Below are 22371 nucleotides of genomic sequence, written 5' to 3'. Positions count from 1 at the left end.
AATCAACAACAAAAAAATGTTAAGTGCTCCTGTGTTTTTTAAAAAGGCAAATACATCGGCCTGACATCTCGTTTAGTTAAGAGCAAGAAAGAGAAACAAAATGGCGCCCGTTTCTTACAAAAAAAGAAATTGTCTCACATTAACACAACGTCAGTGTCATCCAAAGAAACTGAAACTGAAACATTCAGAGGTTCAACAATAAATCAGGTCTGTCTGGATGAGTTGGAGAAAAGAGAATAAAGTTTGGATTTTGGTTTTCCATCAGTTGTGTAATTTACTTTAGCATTAGCATTAGCATTAGCACTGTAGATAACAACAGAAAAACCAAACCAGACGTGTCCTTTTGCTTTAAGACAGAGATTGTACCCGACGCTCGGTGACGCCCTGCCTCAGTGTGTGTATATATCAAACAGCTTTTTCATCCAAAACCCTCATTTTTCGACAGAATGGAAGGAAAAACAAGAAAAACGGCAGCAAACAACAGTTATACAAATCGACCAGTGTATTTGTGTTGTCGAGGTCCAGTTCAGTTCAGCAGGTTCAAGGAAATTTTGCAAATCGAGTTCAATGTCATCAACGCTGTCCCCTCCGTGTCCACCGACATCCATCCACCGTCCGTCCGCAGGCGAGAAACGTCTCTGCAGCCGCTCCGGACGAAGACGAAGACGAGGGCCGAGTCCGAGTCCGAGTCCTCGCCCCGTCCGTCCGCTCTTCTCCTCGCCAGTTTTCCCTTCTTTCATTAGTCCAAATCCACAGAGAGGCAGGCAGGTCCATAGCCAGTCCAGCTGGACGCACAGATTTCCAGGGACTCTGATCGGCTGATGCTGGAAGACCGGCGGTCCCGAACAGATCCGTCCTCCACACAGAAACCTGGGCAGAGGCCGGGACACAGCAGCAGGTTAAGACAGTGTTACTCATTGCGCGGCTCGCGAGCCACATGCGGCTCGTCAAGCTATAATTGGTGGTTCGCATGGTAGCTTCCTATGTGGTAACACAGCCAATAGGGGAGAGTGGGGTAAGATGAGCCAGTGGGTAAGTTGACCCACCCCGTGTTTCTAGGAAACTATAGGAAAAAAGTTAACATGTGACCAAATATTTGGGAGGCAGGCATCATTTCATGGAGTCTGTGAAGGTTAGAACCACGTGAGTAAAGTGGTTTAACATTTATGACCAAAAAAATCATTTTTCACTCTCGAGAGTGAATTTTGTCGTTTCATGAGAATTGTGTTTAGACCAAAAGAGATGATTGTTTTATACATGGGTTGTTGTGGTATCTATGAGCTACAACATGAGGTAGTAAACCTAGCATGAAACTGCACCATTTTAGCTGTGAGAGCAATAAACCCAAGCTAAGGTAGCTGTGGGGTAAGTTGATCCATCTGGCCAGGGGTAAGTTGAGCCACCTATCCTATACACTTAGTGAATGTATTTTGGCTGTATATGTCCAAATGATCAAATCAAGATTCTGTATGTTTGTGATTACAGTAAGTATGTTCCTATAAACAGGAAAAGTTGTTTATAGTGAGGCCAAACTTTACTTTCAAAGAAAAATATCTGGGATTCTTCCCAAGATGCAACGTCATTGCAAAACTCCCCAAATCTCAGTGAGTTGGTGGCTCAGCAGGAAGTCCCTGCAGTTTGTGTTCACCTGTAGCCTGGACAGATGAAATATTAAGTAAAGGGGGAGGTAGGAGATGGATGGAAGGAAAGAAGGGGGGGTTGATCAATTTACCCCACTCCTATGGTCAACTTACCCCATTCATGGGGTAAGTTGAGTCACAAGACCACTTTTTTTGAGCATGCTATATTTTAAAAACAGTTATATTTACACTCATTCTGTTAATTTGTAGGGATGCAAAACATCCTGAAATATATGCAGGTGTGTTAGTTAACAACAAAACTATAATTGTCTTGATGTAGTGATCCTGAATACAAAAAGTGGCTCAACTTACCCCACTCTCCCCTACATTTTTTCAAATGTGCTACATAAACATACAACACTGCACTACAAAAAACGCAAACATCCTAATCTACTTCTCCCTTCACCCAAATAATGGAGGTGAAAAGAAGTATTTTAAGCCTTAGCCTAATGGTGATCCTTAAAGGGGGCATTATCAAACCTGGCAACGCAGCCCGCAGGCCATGTGGCATTGTTTACAACACTTGACCATAGCACGTCTGCAGGCAGGCTACGTTAGCTCCGTTAGCTCCGCTAGCCAGCGTGATGGACCGTTTTTAACAAGAAAAAGGACAGAAACCAGCTCAAAAACCAGACGGACAGACACAGTGTTGTAACGAATAGTGGAGTGGGTGAGGAAAATGAGTAAGCAGCAAACAAAAATCAGCACAAAGACACCAGAGAGGGGATGAAGGCAAACGGTGTAGGCTACCCAGTAAGAAAAGAAAAAATAGGTAGCACAAGATGAGCACAGAAAATTTCAAGACAAGTGGGCAGATGAATTTGTATTTGTTCTGCATGAACCCTCTGTGTTTAATATGCAACAAACCCTCACTGTGATTGCAACAACAAACTACATTAAGAAAGTCAAGGACATGCATGGCAGCTTCCCCTCATCCCAGTATTAAGGTAAATATGGTCTTAAATGAAAATGTATTGGCTGTGTTGTTTCTTTTTTTGTGGGATGTCCAATTTATATGTAGAAATGCACATTTGCAAAAGTGACTTAGTATGTTGTCGCAAAAGTGGCTCTCCCCTTGATGGAGGGGGATCACTGGGTTAAGAGGTTTGTCACATAGCACAGACACAAAGAAGAGCTGAGGATATCAACGTTTTGTAGATATTTGGTCAAAAGCTCAAATATTAGAACATAAAATAACGAATCATCCACTAGTTTCTGAAATAAAGTCAAAACCAAAAATGTGGTGCTCGATGGAAAGTCAGGAGATCGTCAAAGTCAGTTTAGTTAGTTAGTTCTGGAGACCATAAAACTCAACAACATCGTATCACTACATTAAAGGAGAATTCCGGCCATTTTTGAGCCCAGTTGAAAGGGGAACTCTCCTCCTCTGTGTCTCTAACCCATCTCTCCTCCATGTGCATTTGTTTACAACAAAGCCGGTGAGAAATCAATCCATGGAGCGGTGGATAACCTTATTTATCATATACGATGTTTCGAGGTGTATATTTGTGTAGTCTTAAAGGAGAATTCCGGCCATTTTTGACCCCTAAATCGTTGTCCTGATGGTCACCCAGTGTTGTTTCGAGCAAAAAATACGACTAAAATTGATGCAGGCAAACCGGAGTTACCATGGCTACCCGGCGCTAGCGATAGCCACAACGCTAACCCATGGGGGCAATTCTTTCAACCACAACAAACACTCAGAAAACAATCAAATATCTCTGGTACATGACTGGAATCCTTAGAGACACCACTGAACTCATATAGTGGAGAGTAGAAACAGTAGAAACTTTGTGTTTTTGCATGTAGCCACTCACCTCAGATAGCCGATATGAGTTCAGTGGTGTCTCTAAGGATTCCAGTCATGTACCAGAGATATCTGATTGTTTTCTGAGTGTTTGTTGTGGTTGAAAGAATTGCCCCCATAGGTTAGCGTTTTTTGCTCCAACCAACACTGGGTGACCATCAGGACAACGATTTAGGGGTCAAAAATGACCGGAATTCTCCTTTAAGAAGCAGTTTGTGTCATGTTCGTGTTTGTCATGTGTTTACCTGTTAAGTTTGAGGTTTCCTGATTTAATTTAAAATCACTTTCTGTCTTTTTTGTTTCCCTCCTGTGTAGCTTTGTCTTTGTCTTCCACACCGGTACACTACCTCGAGTCTTCCTTTGCTTTTCTTTTGGATTTTTCTGTTGCACTTTTCTGGAGTTGCTTTTTGACCCATGATCTTTTGCTGGACAGTTGAACACCTTTTTGAGTTTTTTTTTTTTCCAATAAATTGCTTTGTACCTTCTCTACTTTGTTCTTGTTTGGCTCCTGTATTTACACTTTCTTGCTCTTAGACGACAAGATTGATCCAACTCTGTGCAGTAAAAACATGAAGCTACCACATGAAGACTGATTTCTCAGCTTTAGTGCTAATTACACACACAAAAAAGTGATGTATTAAGAAGTTTTAGCAGGTTGGATCAGGGTTAGAAGAACCCATTAGAGTTTGATACAGACCAAATTAAATGGAAGTTTTCAACATTTCCACCAATTTCTAAGGAAACGATGTTTGGATCTTGGTATGACTGGTGGTTCAGACCTTGGTTTTGTAGAGTTAGGATGAGGGTTTGGAGTGTTTGGCCTTGGCCAGGGTTTTCACTCTGGTTTTTCCTTTTTCTATTTCATCACTGTGGCAGATAAAATATGTAGAGGATGAAGAAGGGAACTCACTTGAGCTGAGAAGATCTCTGCTGCTACGTCTGCGACTCGGCCTGCTGCTCTGCTCCCACCACCCTCCGGATGCTCTTGATTGACAGGTACATCTCCTCCTCGGGGTCGTAGTAATAAAACTTACTCAAGTAGGAGATCAGTGGTCTGGAGAGGAGAGAGACCCAACGTTACAACAGTCAGAAACACTCACAGACCTCTGGGAGCCAGGAATGATTCATCTGCAGTTTGAGACAAGTCCTCAGGTAGACATCAGAGAAGCCGTTATCCAAATCTGCATCTGTTTAACCCCTGTTTAACTGTGTTTGGATTTAAACTAGAAGCTGGTTTGGTTTCTATTGTTGCTCTAAATGAGAAGAGACACAATCAAATTACCTAAGGAAGATTAGATAGAGACACAGCACCAAGCCAAACTCCAAACAAACTGCCGACCGGCTTCGGCTAACAGCAGTCTGAAGAGATTAACTTCAGTAATGTGGAGCTATTACGTTGCATAATGTGGACGCTGCGTTTGGGAAACGCCTAACATAGAGATGAAGTCTCTCTGAGTAATGATGAGACTATTCATATCCATCTCATTATCTCTTCCTTTCTGAATTTATATTCGGATTCAGGCAAGTCTGGTGATAGTCAGTGGCATTAGGGTTCGTCCTCATCCATCCCCCCCCCAAAAAAAACCTCATGGCAAAGTGGTGCAGCACTCAGTAATAACATGGCTGCACAGCTGAGACTCAATCAAACCTTCAGGCAGCACGTTAGTAAGACAAAGGCTTGAAGGCATCTCTAGAAGAACAACTTTGTCTTGGTTTACCACAGGTATCTAAGTTTGTCTTTACACTGCACGGTTCAAGTGGCCCAATTCAGATTTTTTCCTCTCAAGTGGCTCAGATCGGATCTGTAACATGAATGTGTTAACGGGACAAATGCGCATTGAATCGGATATTGTCAGATCAGATTCAGCTCCGTTATATGTGGAAATAAATCAGATACAAATATACGGATCTCTGCCAATACGTCTGCAGTCTGAACAGACAGATCGGATCTTTCCTGGCAACGCGTGTCATACGTCATCAATGATAATATTAATTCACATGCTCACGCGTCTCGCTGAACCTCTGTAGCCTGTGATTGACACGTGGGGCTGACCTGGACTACCGTGGCCATTCTGAGTTACAGTGTTTTTATTTTCGTAGTGTCCGCGCGTCTGTTCCCCCCCCCCCTCACTAGTTCTTGTTTTCATATAGGCCTACAGACAGTAACATTCATTTCTATGCGGATCGATATGAGGGCAAGTGAAGGAGTGTGAAAAAAGAGAGCACGCGAGATAAACACCAGACTTCGTTTTCCTACCGGCAAAAACTGAACCGAGCCGATAAGAAATCAAGAGAGGAAAAACAAACATTGTATACAAATGTGTCCAAGAGGCTTTGTCCCGTCCTCACTACATGAGCGACGGAGGATCGAACGGTGGCACAAGTTCTCTTCTTTTGTCTCGCTTTCTTTTCTCACCCCTTTCGTTTATTTATTTATTTAGTGTTGTTATCATTACTACTACTTTTATTTTTACTACCAACATCTTCCCTGTTTTTTTCCTTTTTTTCCTTTCTTTTTTAATTTTTTAATTTTATTATTTCTATACCTTGCACAAGGTATGTGATTATTATTTCTTGATGGTGCTTCAATTATTTGTTAGATCAAGGTGAGGTCATGTTATAAGCCTTTCGGGTTTCAGACCTCACCTGCACATTTCTTTTTCTTCTTTCTTACTAGTAGGAGAGATGAGTAAATGTTTTGTTTTATTTTTTATGTGCAAATAAATAAAGTCTAAAGTCTAAAAGTCACGACTGTCACCGTCGCTGTCAGCTGCTCATCTCACAGCAGCTCCGCTCCACGCAGCCACTTCACTAACGTTATTTAGTAAGGACAGACGTTCGCTTTGTAAGTGACGTGTTGGATATAAACTCTGAGCACCAGACTCACCTTTGTTTAAAAATATTATGGAATCATAATCTCCCGTATTAAAAAAAAAAAATCACTAGTTTATTTCCAGTGAGTTGTTTCATGCAAGTACAGCAGGTGTAAATGCAGATTATCAGATATGCTTATGATTTTGCTTCTTGATACATATCATGAGGAAGTCCTACTGATGGATTATGTGCATGTTTTTTCTTCCATTTAATGTTAACCTATCTATGTTTTTTGATGGGTGGGTTTATCCTTGGTCCTTTTCAAGGTTATAGGAATCTTATGTTTAAATTGAACTTTAAAACATGATTAAAATCTGAAATTTGTTAAAATCTAAAATTTCTAAACATGATTAAAGGGTAAAAAAAAATGTAAGTGTATAAATGTAAAACTACAACCTTGTATTCAAAATTAGCCATCCTATTACTAAGAGGCGCCTTTAATTTACTAGATCTTTATGACGGGTTCTATCTATGTTGATAGATTATTTGTGTATATATATATTCTATGTCTTTTCTACTTCAACACAAGGTGTGTTCTGATTTATGTATTTCCCTTAACCATGTGACTCATCATGTGACCCTCAGGGGAAGGTTTAAAAATGGGGCGTCTTATACAAATGAGTTAGTCTGAAGAAGAGCAGTGCGCTCGAAACGTTACTGTCGTTTTATTTTTTGGTGTGCTAATAAATCTGCACGTAAGGGAGCTGAAGTGTGCGGTCTCCTCTTTTCTCTTTTTTGTCCAGAGATCAGATATGGGTCACTTCTGATACAACATGTAAATAGACAGTCAACAAAAATCAGATATAGGCAACAAATGGGAATTGGGCATCAAGGCCTGCAGATTAAAGACAGCCTGACAGGTGAGGAGCTGAGTACCTGGGCAGTGGAAGCTCCTGGATGTGGTCGATGCGAACTATTTGTCGGATGCAGAAGCGACAGAGGTGTTGTAGCGACTTCACGTTGCTGAAGCGAGATACGGGATACAGCAGCTGAACCGGGGTGGGAGGAAGCCCTGAAACACACACACACACACACACACAAACATTTGTGTTACTGCTGCTTACGTTGTGATATGTCTAACTAACCGTCAGCTCATCCAACCAAAAGACCAAAATAAACACCGTTTTTCCATCTTGTAGTACTATTTTACTTCCCTGCTCAGTCTGTGACTCTTGGTTTGGATGTAAATCTTTAAAAACAGCTCAGAAACATCAAGTTTCATTTGTATAAAAGGTTTAGTAATTTGCTTAAACAGCTGAGCACTGCAGTTTAGTGTGAATTGTTAGGGACTATTTTCTGCTGCAGAGTACAGGTTTAAGGCTAGTGAGCATTTATGGCAATAGGTTCAATGTAGTATGATTATCAAAACTCACATATCAATGTCATGATTGATGCATAGTACATTTTCGGCATTAATGGAGCTAGGTTAGCTGTAGCCACAGCGAGCATTAATATTAACAGCTGCTTTAGTACAAGATAAATGTTGCAACTTAAACATCAAACTCAATTCCTTTTTTCACCAAAAGCTATTTCTAATGGTGAAAAGCCATTTAAAAAAAAAAGAAATCTATAGCCTACCACTTTCTTTTTTCTATTAAAGCTAGCATAACGGCTTGCTAGCTCCAGCTCCAGCCTTGTCTGACTGATACGTATATTGTTAATTTCTGATACCGAATCACTGCCCTGAAAAAGCAGCTGATCAATCATATTGGAAGTATTTTAACCTCTTTATTTTAACCCCTTTTGGCAAAACTGGTGAGTAAACAGCAGTGCTAACGTTGGCTAACAACCTGCATCAACTGTGTGACGTTAAAATATGAATGATAACATTTACATTTTGGGATACCGTAAATTCCTCAATAGAAGCCCCGGCTTTTATTTGCTTCAACTGTCGAACTGACAGGCGTCCATAGCAGCAGGTTTTTATTTAACTTTGAACAAATCTGATGCTCAGCAAAGATGGAAAATCCTCTCAACTCGTTCTATTGTTGAGTTGGATCCAGAGCAGCATTCATTTAGAAGTTTTATCGCCACCAATTAAACTTATTCTAAATAAATACATGCTTCGGCCATAAACTGTATATACGTAGACTCCGGCTCTTTCTTGGGTCAGTTGGGAGTTCTCAACGGGCCGAACGACACGACCAGACGCACCGGGTTCAGGTTGAAAACATGAGCAAATACTTATAGGACAGGGTCAGAACATGGGATTCCTATCTTGGACAAGAATTAATGCTGGTGAGTTCGGCTGCATCGGTTCGGAGCTTCAACACCCGCGGGTTGAACTGGGTTCCCGCTGAGAACTCTAACACGAATGAAGCAGCTTAGAAACTGCTCAAACAGATGAGCATGGGCTTTGAGCACTGCAAAAACTCAAAATCTTTCCAAGAATATTTGTCTTATTTCTTGTCAAAATGTCTTGTTTCTAGTCAAAACTAACCTCTTTTCTTTTAAAATGAGACTCGTCACCTTGTTTTTAGATCATTTTCACTTGTTCCAAACAAATTTTCACTTGAAATAAGTAGAAAAATCTGCCAGTGAAAGTAAGTTTTTTGTGTTTGTAATAAGAAAGAAAAACTTGCTCCACTATCAGATTTTTCTACTTATTTCAAGTGAAAATCTGCTTGAAAGAAGTAAAAAGTGTCTAAAAACAAGCTGCTTTTAATGTGATGAGTCTGATTTTAAGTAGAATGAGATTGTTTTGACTAGAAATAAGACAAATATTCTTGTACATTCTTGCAGAAAATAGAAATAGATTCGACTTCTAATTGAGACTCTGCTTTTATTTTCTCAAAACTGGAGTCTGTTTGAGACTCGGCTTTTTTTTTGAGAATTTACGGTAGATACTTGATGCACTAAGTGTGTTTCAGATGTATCCGACCCTATGTCGACCTTTCTCCACATGTGGGTCACGCCTATCTAGGACCTGATGATGTAAACATGTGTTAAAGTGCTCGGAGCTGCTGCATTCTGGGTAATTGTGACATGTGCTTCTACAAACACACGTCTGTACTGTACGTCTTCAACATACTTCATGACATACATGCCTTAGTTACCACAGCTGTATGTTGTATGTTGAGGTAAAAACACTCACATATTCAGGTGCATTCTCACAATCATGAATCATTGACGGGCCTGAATGCAGCAGCAGACTCAGACAGTGGGATATATTCCTGCTCTCCGCCGTCTCTCAGCCACTTTCTCGCTAAGTGGCAGCTCGCATCCATTTTTGATCGGCTTCGAGCTGCGTGTGGATATATGACCTATATTTTTTTTTTTTTTTTTTTTTTACCTGGGACTCTGGAGCGCAGGAAGTAGAGGAATTTGCCGTTCTTGGAGTGCATGATGGCTCGTTCGATGAACTCCACCACCGAGTGGCACCGGTCCTCAAACTTCGGGTGACACCACAAGCTGAACGTCCCTGGAGGCAGAGAAGAGAAATGTTGTTATGCTTGGGGTTTTTTCTGTCTTTATGTAGTCGAGTTGAGGGGGGATGAGGGGGGATGGCATCCCCCCCTGAAATAAAAACGATCAAAATCATCCCCCCTGAAAAAATGCCATCCCCCCTCTCCATCCCTCCCCTTTTTACATTAAATGTTGGACATATAACTTGTAATTATAGGCTGTCAAATCAATTTTAACGGCGTCAATTTATTTTTATCTATTGATAGTTGATTTCATTAAAAAAACATTGGCACAAATCAAGCCTATATCCACTTTTCCATGTTGATAAAAGTATTAAAATGATAATTCAAGGGACATTTAGGCCATAATAGATAAAAATGTGCGTTTAATTTGCGATTAATCGCGAGTTAAGTATGACATTCATGAGATTAATCGGGATTGAATATTTTAATAGATTGACAGCCCTAATTATTTCATCATTAGAGAGTAGGCCTACACATGTTGAATAAAAGAAATAATAAAATCTGAGGGCACAAATAAAAAAAATTCAAATAAACTTGGCTTGATTTGATTTGAGAGGATTACGAAGTCTTGTTTTCAGTGTTTTGTTTTGATATCGAATTTACATGAATTACCCCCCCCCCCTTTTTTTTAAGGTGAAAAAAATAGACCATCCCCCCTGAACTCGACTACTGCATGTAGCTCTTTATCATCTATAAATCATTCCCACATTAATAATGAAACATCTGTATCATTAAAGTAAACACGTCGGACCTTCCTCTGCATGTTTGCTGAATGCAGTTTTCTCTTTGTGTCACAACAGATGTTTCAAAGTCAAAACATTCAAGGTCCACATGTTCTATGTTAGCCTATACAAAATCTTATTGCTGCTGCTGCTCCACTCGTGAACCCGTGACATATTTAAGGGCTTAATTCTGATTGGCTGAGCAGTAAGAGGGGAAAAAACAAGGACATTTTCTTGGTTGTTTATTTACACCGACCTGAAGTTTGAGCATTAAGTCGTTGACTTTAATTTCCTGGAAAATGTTAAGCTCTGAGGAAACATGCATGAATCTTTAATGTCAATCTCAGGGTTTTTACATGGAGGCAGTGATAAACACCTCAACCAATGAAACCTCTGATTTTCCATTTAATATTTCCACAAACTGAACAAGAATCCCAATCAGAAATGTTTCTCAGCTTCAAAAGTCCCATGTCTATCGAAAGTTACATTACATTGCTGTCGGTATCTATCACATAATGGAACAAATCCCATTTTATGATGAGTTTTGATTCCACATTAGGGTTAAAACCACAGTTTTGGAGCTCACAGTGAGCTGTTGCGGCATCGCCATCTTGGCAGTGTCTGACTCCGCCCCCTAAATACAAGAGGCCACGCCCCTCAATCAGCTATACATAACTTTAACCTTGAATAAAATGTACACAGGCGAGTTATATAAACAATCATCATCAAGTTTTATTGTTTTTGTACCAGGCTTTAAACATGTTGGGACATTTTAACATGGGAGTCTATGGGAACTGACTCTTGCCTGCATCAATTTTAGTTGCGTTTTTTTGCTCCCAATAACACTGGGTGACAATGATTTAGGGGTCAAAAATGACCGGAATTCTCCTTTAAGGCTACACAAATATACATCTCGTAACATTGTGTATCATAAATAACATTATCCACCGCTCCATGGATTGATTTCTCACCGGCTTTCGTTGTAAACAAATGCACATGGAGGAGACGAGGGTTAGAGACACAGAGGAGGAGAATTCCCCTTTAAAGGATAATTTCCATTTTTTACAACCTGGACCTTATTTCTAGCATAAAATCCGATCATTTTACTCACCCAGATAACTTTGGTGTCATTTGGAGTCGTTTTGACGAAATTAGCCCCAGTGGAGCGGCGCGTATATCTGTATAATGCGAGAACACGGGGCAGCGCAATGCAGCCTCTAAATAACACATTATCCGCCGCAAAACTCGTTCGAATATTTAGTTCTGATAGGCTAGTGCTATTCCCCTCTGAGTCCGGGGTTAGCTGTTATCAACATCCGGGGTCTGTAGGTTGAACTACAGACCCCGGATTCCTCTCTGCTTCCTCTCCTCAACCTGGACTCACTAAAGCTCCGGCTAGTTGAGATAAAAATGGACCCGAATGCCGAAGCAGAATGATTATTATCAGAATGAGCCAGGCGGCGCTCAGAGATGACATCATCCAGGTCAGAGGTCAGTAGGTCAACCTACAGACCCCGGATGTTGATAACAGCTAACCCCGGACTCAGAGGGGAATAGCACTAGCCTATCAGAACTAAATATTGGTGAAATGAAGGAGTTTTGCGGCGGACAATGTGTTATTTAGAGGCTGCATTCTGCTGCCCCGTGCTCTCGCATTATACGGATATACGCGCCGCTCCACTGGGGCTAATTTCGTCAAAACGACTCCAAATGACACCAAAGTTATCTGGGTGAGTAAAATGATCGTATTGTATGCTAGAAATAAGGTCCAGGTTGTAAAAAACGGTAATTATCCTTTAAAGGGGAATTCTTATCCTCTGTGTCTCTAACCCTCCTCTCCTCCATGTGCATTTGTTTCCAACAAAAGCCGGTGAGAAATCAATCCATGGAGCAGTGGATAATGTTATTTATGATACACAATGTTACGAGATGTATATTTGTGTAGCCTTAAAGGAGAATTCCGGTCATTTTTGACCCCTAAATCGTTCACCCAGTGTTGTTGGGAGCAAAAAAACGCGACTAAAATTGATGCAGGCAAAATAATAATAAGAAATAAGGTCCAGGTTGTAAAAAAACGGAAATTATCCTTTAATAAACTGGGCTCAAATAAATTCCTGTACTACGTTTCCTTGAGTGTCCGACGTATTAGATCTATATCTGATATTTGTTGTGATATTTGAGTAACTCAGCGACTGATGAGAAGATTTGAGAACAAAAAGCTCTAATTTGCAGAGAAAAGCTCACTAATTACAACCAGCCACTCTGCCATTACACACTCACACATATATACACACAGAGCGCTGTGGATGTGTTGGTGTGTGTGTGTGTGTGTGTGTGCGAGCTGACTTCCTGTTGACCGCTCTGAGGTTGTTTATCTCTGCTCTCGATTCATGTCAGGCCACGGTGCGTTCATGCGGACGTGATTGCGTTGATGTGGATGTGTTGTGTCAGTCGAGGCAGCACGTCTGAATAATGAATGTGTTTCCAGGCATGACTCTATAGCTTTATGTGATGGTGACTCATTAATGTAGAGCCCCGTGTGTGTGTGTGTGTGTGTGTGTGTGTGTCCGGTCACACATGTATTTTTCATAAGTCACCTTGTTAGTTAGTCACACATGTGCCGTGTGTGTACAAACACACATGAGGTGTTATGTGAGTTATTCATGCTTCAGCTCTGTGCTTCGACCTTATTGGACTTGTTTTTTTACTCTTAATTTGTCTTTTCTTGTCCTGTTATTATTATTATTATTATGCTCTAATAATTAACCGTCACTGTGATTCCTGCATTGTCCCAAAACGGACGTGACAAATGTAACCACTGTTTTGTTTAAATAAAATATTCTTGTGTTGCAAAAAACAAAGAAAGACAGAGAGAGAGAAAGAAAAATCTATTTTTGTTGTTGTTGGGTAAAAACTGGAGAAGTTCCCTGAAGTTTTCACTCTTTCCCTCAGAGTTTATGAGAAGATCGATGATTAATTCAACAGTTTCAGGTGTTTTCAGGCCGAACATGAAGTTGAGTGTTTGCCGAAGCTTTACTGTCACTGTTTATTTAGCGTTCACATGTTGACTTTAATGTGTAAAGACAGTATAAAGAAACGGTAAAGGTAAAGGAGTGAAGGTGAGTCTGATGTTAGCTACGTGGCGTTAGCAAAACTTTAAGTCAGTGGTGATTGATTTGATTAATGGAAACTTAATCAGGTAAAGTCTGGATGACTGTTTAATCCTTTAGTTACTCTTAAAGGGATAGTTTTTTGAACATTTAGTCAAATTGGCCCATTGCCATAATCCCTATAGTCATAACAGTAGGTTTGTTACCTTTAATTGTCGGTGCAAGCTATTTTTAGAACGGCGGAGCAGAGCCGTGAGCTGCTCAGAGCTACGCTACGGAGGCTCATTATGGGATTTCTTGGTTTCCCTCATCATGAAACTCATCAAATACACAATCCAACAACTCCACAACGCTCTGGTGGACAAGTTGTGAGCTGCACATTCACCACGCTATGAGATAATAACACAACGTTACCAGACAGAGTTGTTGTAGAGGGAAATACATGCAAAACCGCTGATGCACGTTGCCTTCAGGGACAGTTTTTCATCAACAGTCTCTGTATTTCCCTCTAAAACAACTCTGTGTGGTAACGTTGTGTTATTATCTCATAGTGTGGTGAATGTGCAGCTCACAACTTGTCCACCAGAGCGTTGTGGAGTTGTTGGATTGTGTATTTGATGAGTTTGATGAGGGAAACCAAGAAATCCCATAATGAGCCTCCGTAGCGTAGCTCTGAGCAGCTCACGGCTCTGCTCCGCCGTTCTAAAAATAGCTTGCACCGACAATTAAAGGTAACGAACCTACTGCTATGACTATAGGGATTATGGCAATGGGCCAATTTGACAAAATGTTGAACTATCCCTTTCAGGTCAGATGCAAATAATTTGAGGATGGTACATTAAATGTCTTGGATTATGTTTGTTGGACGAATCTAAACATCTAAACTTGGACTCTTAACTCTTACGAATCCGTTTCCAGATGTTTCATGGGACAATTAATGTAGAATATAAACCAGCAGGTGAATCAGATGTGACAATTATCTTATAAAAGTTTCAACCAGACAAAACATTCACATCAACTAGTGTTGTGGTCAAGACCACCTCACACAGGACCGAGTCCAAGACCAAACCAATGCGAGAACAGTTTCAAGTCACTGTATTCAGTACCAGTCCTCATAATAATCATGTGTCTTGATATTTACATGTTTCCTCCTCAGCTAAAAAAAAAAGATGATTTGATCTAAAATCTAAACCATATTTAATGTAAACAAAGTTTGTATTGAACAGAAGAACACAGCACAGAACCTGCTGAAGTCTCCTCCCACTGTTGTCATGGTGACACCAAGTTGTTCAGATGGTTTAACACAAGCAGATACTTTAGTACAACTATTTTAATTATCATTAAGTTATTGAATTACATCACTTCCACCGTAACTTTTAAAACCCTTCTTAAGAAGCACCTTCTTACACAATGTTTTGGCAAAATTTGAGTGTCCTATTTATCTCCCTGTACGTTCTTTGCTTGTCCTCCACAGTAGGCTATGTTCGCCTATTTGGCCTGTATTTTTTCTGATCATTTATTGTAAACTGTTGTGTAAAGTGACTTGCTATTTCTATTATTGTAATTAATTTTGTAAAGTGTACCGAGACCATGTTGCACCATGGTGATTTTACACTTTAAATAAACCAAACTAAACATAAACCTAAGTGAGACAGTGACATTGAGAAATTTGTGGTTAAAAAACAACGATGTCACTGCAGCTGTGGTCTGGACTGGTCTGGAGAAAGAAGTTCGACTAAGACCAAGATAAGACCTTGAGGATGTGGTCTCGAGCACCACAACATTAATATCAACAAACTGCATCATGAGCACTTTTCACTTCTGACGCTTTAAGCACATTCTGCTAAAACACAGCTGCAGACTTTCACTTAAAATACATCTTTAATGCTGAATGTACTTTACTAGTAATGCAGTGTTTTTACATCACAGTGCTGCAACTCAAGCTGAAACATGTTCAGCTCCTCGTTGATGCATCTTCACCTCAACACAAACATAAATCAACATCACGTCTGTTTCTCCATCAGTTCAGTGTCACTTTACCATTCACTGAATTATGACAAAGTTATGAAATGGTTTCATCAGGTCGTCTCAGACAGAGAGTAGAGGAGCCGTTAGTTGTCGCTCACTCACTAACCGGAGATTTACAGTCACAGCTTCAACAATCACGGACAAGAGCTGCACATTTTTACATTTTCATATATTATCTAGTTATAATAATAAATAATAAAAACAGTTCTTTTAGTGAAGAACTCGTCCGTCTGTTAGTCGACGGGAAACAGAGCTGAACTTTTCTCTGTTCGTTTATCTGATGACAGTTTCAACTTCAGGCTGGATGGAAACAGATTCATATGGAAACTATAAGTATGATAGTACGGGGTCGGACTGCACGTGTGTGTGTGTGTGTGTGTGTGTGTGTGTGTGTGCGCGTGTGAGTGTGTGAATGTCATCTATGACTCATCGTGGTGTCGTGTCCCTGTGCATGTGGTGTGTGTCCATATTACAAGCCTGAGGTGCTGGATGACCAGCGTATGGATGCACATGTTTCTGTAGGCACAGTGTGCATGTGTGTAGCTCTGTCTGTGTGTAGCTCTGTCTGTGTAGCTCTGTGTGTGTGTGTGTGTAGTTGTGCATTGTGAGGAGCAGTCGGTCAAGTAGCCGGTACAGTACGTTACAGTAGCTGACAAACTGTGCACGTTTGTGTGTGTGAGAGAGTGAGTGAAAGAGAGAAGGAGGTTGCTGAAAGCATGAATTATGTCTGCACAGTTGCACACATATGCAACATATGCATGTAGAGTTGTGTATTTGTGTGTGTTTGTGTATCTTTGTGGGGACTCTTGAGTTTCACAGTCACAGTGAGGACTGACAATCTTTACACTTAAAGGGACAGTTCAACATTTTGGCAAACTGGCCCATTGCCATAATCCCTATAGTCATAGCAGTAGGTTCGTTACCTTTAATTGTCGGTGCAAGCTATTTTTAGAACGGCGGAGCAGAGCTGTGAGCTGCTCAGAGCTACGCTACGGAGGCTCATTATGGGATTTCTTGGTTTCCCTCATCATCAAACTCATCAAATACACAATCCAACAACTCCACAACGCTCTGGTGGACAAGTTGTGAGCTGCACATTCACCACGCTATGAGATAATAACACAACGTTACCACACAGAGTTGTTGTAGAGGGAAATTCATGCAAAACCGCTGATGCGCGTTGCCTTCAGGGACAGTTTTTCATCAACAGTCTCTGAATTTCCCTCTAAAACAACTCTGTGTGGTAACGTTGTGCTATTATCTCATATCGTGGTGAATGTGCAGCTCACAACTTGTCCACCAGAGCGTTGTGGAGTTGTTGTATTTTGTATTTGATGAGTTTGATGAGGGAAACCAAGAAATTCCTTTAGCCTATCCCTTTAAATGTTTAATGTTCAGTTGTGTAAATAATGTGGGCAGCAAAGAGCGTTAACATATTTATATTAGTATGAATATATATTAAAGTATGTAAAGCACACACAGCTGCTGTCTGAACCGATGTCATCAGTTAATATCAAAATCTATTGATGAGTTACCGTATGTCAATTTTGCACCAGCTTTAGGTGTGTGTGTGTGTGTGTGTGTGTGTGTGTGTGTGTGTGTGTGTGTCTCACCTCGGTAGTGCTCCATGCGTGTGTGGTGCGTGACCCCCTGCGACCTGAAGCTGAGGCTCAGGATGTACCGAGGGTCTGAACTGTCTCGGACCAGGAACGATCCGTCCGGTTTCCCCTTCAGCTTCATCTCCGCGTCCTCCCAGTTCATCGGCCCCCAGTACCAACCACACTGAGGAGAGAGAGGACGGTGTTTCTGTTAAAGCTCCTTCGGTATAAAGGTAGATGTTTGTGTTAAAGCTCCATACAGTATAAAGGTAGATGTTTGTGTTAAAGCTCCATACAGTATAAAGGTAGATGTTTGTGTTAAAGCTCCATACAGTATAAAGGTAGATGTTTGTGTTAAAGCTCCATACAGTATAAAGGTATACAGATGTTTGTATTAAAGCTCCATACAGTATAAAGGTATACAGATGTTTGTGTTAAAGCTCCATACAGTATAAAGGTAGATGTTTGTGTTAAAGCTCCATACAGTATAAAGGTAGATGTTTGTGTTAAAGCTCCATACAGTATAAAGGTAGATGTTTGTATTAAAGCTCCATACAGTATAAAGGTAGATGTTTGTATTAAAGCTCCATACAGTATAAAGGTAGATGTTTGTATTAAAGCTCCATACAGTATAAAGGTAGATGTTTGTGTTAAAGCTCCATACAGTATAAAGGTAGATGTTTGTATTAAAGCTCCATACAGTATAAAGGTAGATGTTTGTGTTAAAGCTCCATACAGTATAAAGGTAGATGTTTGTGTTAAAGCTCCATACAGTATAAAGGTAGATGTCCATGTGTAGTGTGATTATAAAGCAGCTCTAGGTTCTATATTAATACTGTGAAAGTATCAAAGCTTCAGTCCACAGAGAAATGCACACAGCCTGTATTCAGAAACTGAGCCTTAAAACCAGCCGTCAGGACTTCCTGTCTCTTTGTGATGTCACAGCTAAGCCCCGCCCCCTCACCACCTGGACAACACCATCCATCCAAAAACTTGCAAGATTTGGTTTCTCTGAGTGTTTTATTCTGAAATCTGCTCTGTTTTTTTATTGGATCACTTTAGAAAACAGTCAGCCAATCAGAAGAGAAGCTCAAACCTCTTCCTCTCTTCTGATTGGCTGACAGTGACCTGTTGTTACTAGAGCTCCAGAGAGAAGCTGAGAGAGCAGATCGATGGAAACGTGTGGGTCTGTCTGTTCAGTGTCTCACCTTCTCCAGTTCTCTCAGACTGGCCGTGAAGTTGCTCGCCTCAGACCGCCGCAGCGCACACAGCATGGGGGGCGGAGCCTGTCGCATGGGGGGCAGCGCGTCCGCCGGCGAGGGGGTCGAATGAGGAAGGGCTCGGAGGAAGGCGTCTGAAACAACGAGTGTAAAAGGTCATTTCATATCCACCACTTTATTTTCCCATGATCCATTGCGTCACACCACAACGGAAGTCAGTTTTCAACTTCCGTTTCACCCATGGATGTATTGGTTTCACTCCGTAGTAGCATTCTAGCGAGCGGCTAACTGGTGGCATTAGCGGCTTACTGGTAGCGTTAGCCACCGGTGTAGGCACCAAATGTGGGGGCTCCGGGCTGCCAAAAACGTTTTGACTAAATCTGATGTTTGTTAAAGGGGACATATTATGCAAAACTCACTTTTTCATAGCTTTAGTATGTGTATTTGCCTCCTCACCCCTTAAACGTAAGTTTTGACAACTACGTCAACATTTTGTAAACTGCCATAGTCTGAAAATGTGTCTCTTAACAAGCCGTTTTAATTTCACCCGGCTTATTACATCACAAGCCGGGTGATTTGAATATTCAAGCCCTCGCTCCCATGGTTACCATGGTTACCATGGTTACCTCAGCTACCAGAGCGAAGATTCTAAACCGACCGTTTAGAGCAGGGCTGTGAAACTGGTGTGTAGAGAACCAGCTGTTTTTCTGACCAAAGCATGTTACTAACATTACTTTTAGACATCAAGGTACCATGTCAAGAAGCAGAAATGAGCTGAATATGTCGCCTTTAAGTCTATAAAACGAATTATTGAACAAACATTACTATTTCTGTGTGCACGTTTTTGTAATTAGTCATGGTTATCATAGTTGTTAGCTTTGCTGCTGCTGACAGCTAAGCTAACAGCAGTAGCTAAGCTAACATCAGGACGTCAGCTGCTAAAGCCCTCCTGTTGTCGGACACGACATGAAACTACTCCAGTTAGCTCAGTCATGTTATAACTAGGATATCTGCTGGAGAAAATATTTTTTTCATTGGCCGTCCTATTGTTTATTGACACGGCTAACGGCTAACAGCTAACGGTTAGCCCCGCTAATCTAAAATGTTTGTTCAACAATTCGTTTTATAGACTTCATAAACATCAGAGTAGTCAGTCACAACGGTGATATAGTGACGTGAAAATGTGACATAAAGCTAAAACCTCGTCCGTATTGTTCTCATTAAAATTAGGTGATGATTATAAATGAAGTCATCACGGCCGATGTCTATCAACCAGTCTATAGACCAGAGCGGCATTTTTATGCAAATGAGAATGGCTGATGCATCCTGGGTAATTTAGGGGCAGCGCCCGGCATTTTTAAATTGCACTCAGTGGCTTTTTGTGTTTTGATGGAGCGTAGACTAACTAACAATCAATTTGAATGTTTTATTTTGTGTTTCTTTTGTAGCACTATGTCTCATAATTATTTTGACACCCTCTTTGAAACCCACCGTTCACGCTATCTTGAAAAATTACAATGAATGAATCTAGCGGTATGCTCCTTTAGCCTCCCACAGTGATCAATGACTCCACACAGTGGCCAGAAATGTCTGACCCAGACATCTACACGTATTTGGTGGAATCACCGGGAGGTTTTGGCTCAGTGTTGTCTGTAAACAGCCTGTTAATAGACAACTTTTTGTTAGTTAGTTTGTCAAGAAGCCAGTTAGGCTGAACTTTTCAATGGAGGGATGCCGGGCGCTGCCCCTAAATTACCCAGGATGCATCAGTCATTCTCATTTGCATAAAAATGCCGCTCTGGTCCCTGCTATCAACAATACAGTAACAGTGGAATGGATCGTCATGGCGACACCCAGCGTCGTTCTCCGGGAAAGTGGTGGATAGTCAACAATTATACAGTCGATTCAAAGGAGGGAAGACGCTCTCCCCCCTTCTCCCCCCTCCTCCCCCTCCTGTGAGGCGTCTTACCATTGAGGCTGAGACTGTGCTGGATGGTGGCGTGGGAGGGAGGAGGAGGAGGAGGGAGAGGCAGGGGGAGGGACTGCAGGGAGGCGCCCATTACACTCACTAGGAAAGGCCCAGGCTGAGGCCCAGCTATGTCATCTGGAGGAAGGACGACAAGGAGGGGAGGGGAGGAGTGGAGAGGAGGGAGAGGAAGACAAAGTAGGAAAAGGAGGAAGGAAGGAAGGAAGGAAGGAAAGGAAATAGTGAGGAGGGGAGGGGAAAACAAAGTAAGTAAATAAGATAGAAGGAAGGAAGAAAGGAAAGGAAAGGAGAGAGTGAGGAGGGGAGGGGAGGAGAGGGGAGTGAGAGGAAGACAAAGTAGGAAAAGGAGGAAGGAAGGAAGGAAAGAGTGAGGAGGGGAGGGGAGGGAGGAGGGAAAGGAAGACAAGGAAAGGAGAGTGAGAAAGGGAGGGGAAAACAAAGTAAGTAAATAAGGAAGAAGGAAGGAAGAAAGGAAAGGAAGGGAGAGAGTGAGGAGGGGAGGGGAGGGAGAGGAAGACAAAGTAGGAAAAGGAAGGAGGAAGGAAAGAAGGAAAGAAGGAAGGAAGGGAGGAAGGAAGGAAAGGAAAGGAGAGAGTGAGGAGGAGGGGAGGGGAGGCAGAGGAAGACAAAGGAGGAAAAGGAGGAAGGAAGGAAGGAAGGAAGGAAGGAAGGAAGGAGGAGGGGAGGGGAGTGAGAGGAAGACAAAGTAGGAAAAGGAGGAAGGAAGGAAGGAAGGAAGGAAGGAAGGAAACGAGAGAGTGAGGAGGGGAGGGGAAAACAAAGTAAGTAAATAAGGAAGAAGGAAGGAAGAAAGGAAAGGAAAGGAGAGAGTGAGGAGGGGTGCGGAAGGGTACAAAGTAGGTAAAGAAGGAAGGAAGGAAGGAAGGAAGGAAGGGGATGGGATGAGAGATGAGGGAGGAGAACAAAGTGGGTAAAGAAGGAAGGAAGGAAGGAAGGAAGAGAGTACGGAGAGTATAGGGAGGAAAAGGAAGTAGGTAAAGAAGGAAAGAAGGAGGGAAGGAAGGGAGAGAGAGAGTAAAGAAGGGAGGGAGGAGGGAAGGAAAGGAGAGAGTAAAGAAGGAAGGAAGGAGGGAAGGAAAGGAGAGAATAAAGAAGGAAGGAAGGAGGGAAGGAAGGAAAGAGAGTGAGTAAGTGGGGGAGGGGGAGGATTGGTGAGGTGAGGTGAGGTGAGACAGGGGGAGGAAGAGGAAAACAAAGTCGGTAAGGGAAAAATTAAAGGAGAAAGGAACAGAGAAAGGAGAGAGTGAGGAGAGGTGAGAGGAAAATAAAGTAGGTAAAGAAGGAGGGAAGGAAAGGAGTGAGGAAGGGAGGAAGAGGGAAAAAAATAAGAAAAGAAGGAAGGAAGAATTCATCACCATCAGCCTGATACAGTATCACTCCTCTGAGCCAATGAGCTCCATCGTTTCCAGAAACTATTAAACACAAACACACACACACACACACACACAGTCCTGCTGCCCCAAATACTCACTCGAGCACCAAATGTGTATTAATCCGCCGCTGAAAATAGTCCCCCCCAAAAAACATACATGATCCCCTCCTGTCTGAGTGACGTTTGATAAAAAAAAAAACCACAGCATGTTCATGTCTCTGTTTAACTTTTAAAAAAATCTGTTTTAAAATATTTTCATCTTCAGTCACAGTGATAAAAACACATCGTATCACCAAGCGTATGTTTTTAAAGCAAATCAACAGAGCTGAATATGTGGGTCAGAAAATATCAGAGGCTCTGAGCGATAAAAAAAACAAAACAAAAAAAAACATTGGAAAGGTCAGAGAATGATTTTAAAACGAGACAAAACGCTCTGATAATTCATAAAATAAAATATCAGAGCTGTAACGTTTGTTTTCAGTGTCTGTGTGTGTGAACACGTGTGAATGAAGCAGCTGCACCGAGGTAAAAATAGACAAATAAAGACAAATAAAGAAAACAAAA

General features: G+C 41.5%; 1 protein-coding gene across 2 annotated transcripts in view; it reads right to left on the bottom strand.

Annotated features, from left to right (window-relative positions):
- Positions 1-707: 707 nt before the first annotated feature.
- The window catches only part of socs7 (suppressor of cytokine signaling 7), a 34208-nt gene continuing 12544 nt past the window's right edge, over positions 708-22371 (bottom strand). The window contains exons 4-10 of one of the 2 annotated variants that reach the window (XM_085787942.1): positions 20397-20531; positions 18416-18561; positions 17223-17391; positions 9614-9742; positions 7198-7333; positions 4358-4501; positions 708-870 (exon numbers count right to left, since the gene is read on the bottom strand). In XM_085787942.1, the coding sequence (XP_085644068.1) occupies positions 4381-4501; positions 7198-7333; positions 9614-9742; positions 17223-17391; positions 18416-18561; positions 20397-20531 (836 nt within the window). In that variant the 3' untranslated portion in view covers positions 708-870; positions 4358-4380. The remainder of the gene's footprint in view (positions 871-4357; positions 4502-7197; positions 7334-9613; positions 9743-17222; positions 17392-18415; positions 18562-20396; positions 20532-22371) is intronic. The other variant, XM_085787950.1, reaches the window with a different exon arrangement.

The sequence above is a fragment of the Trachurus japonicus genome, chromosome 1 (assembly GCF_045865225.1).
Source record: "Trachurus japonicus isolate A0001 chromosome 1, Traja_1.0".
Lineage (NCBI taxonomy): Eukaryota > Metazoa > Chordata > Actinopteri > Carangiformes > Carangidae > Trachurus > Trachurus japonicus.
This window is presented reverse-complemented; position numbering and strand designations above follow the sequence as displayed.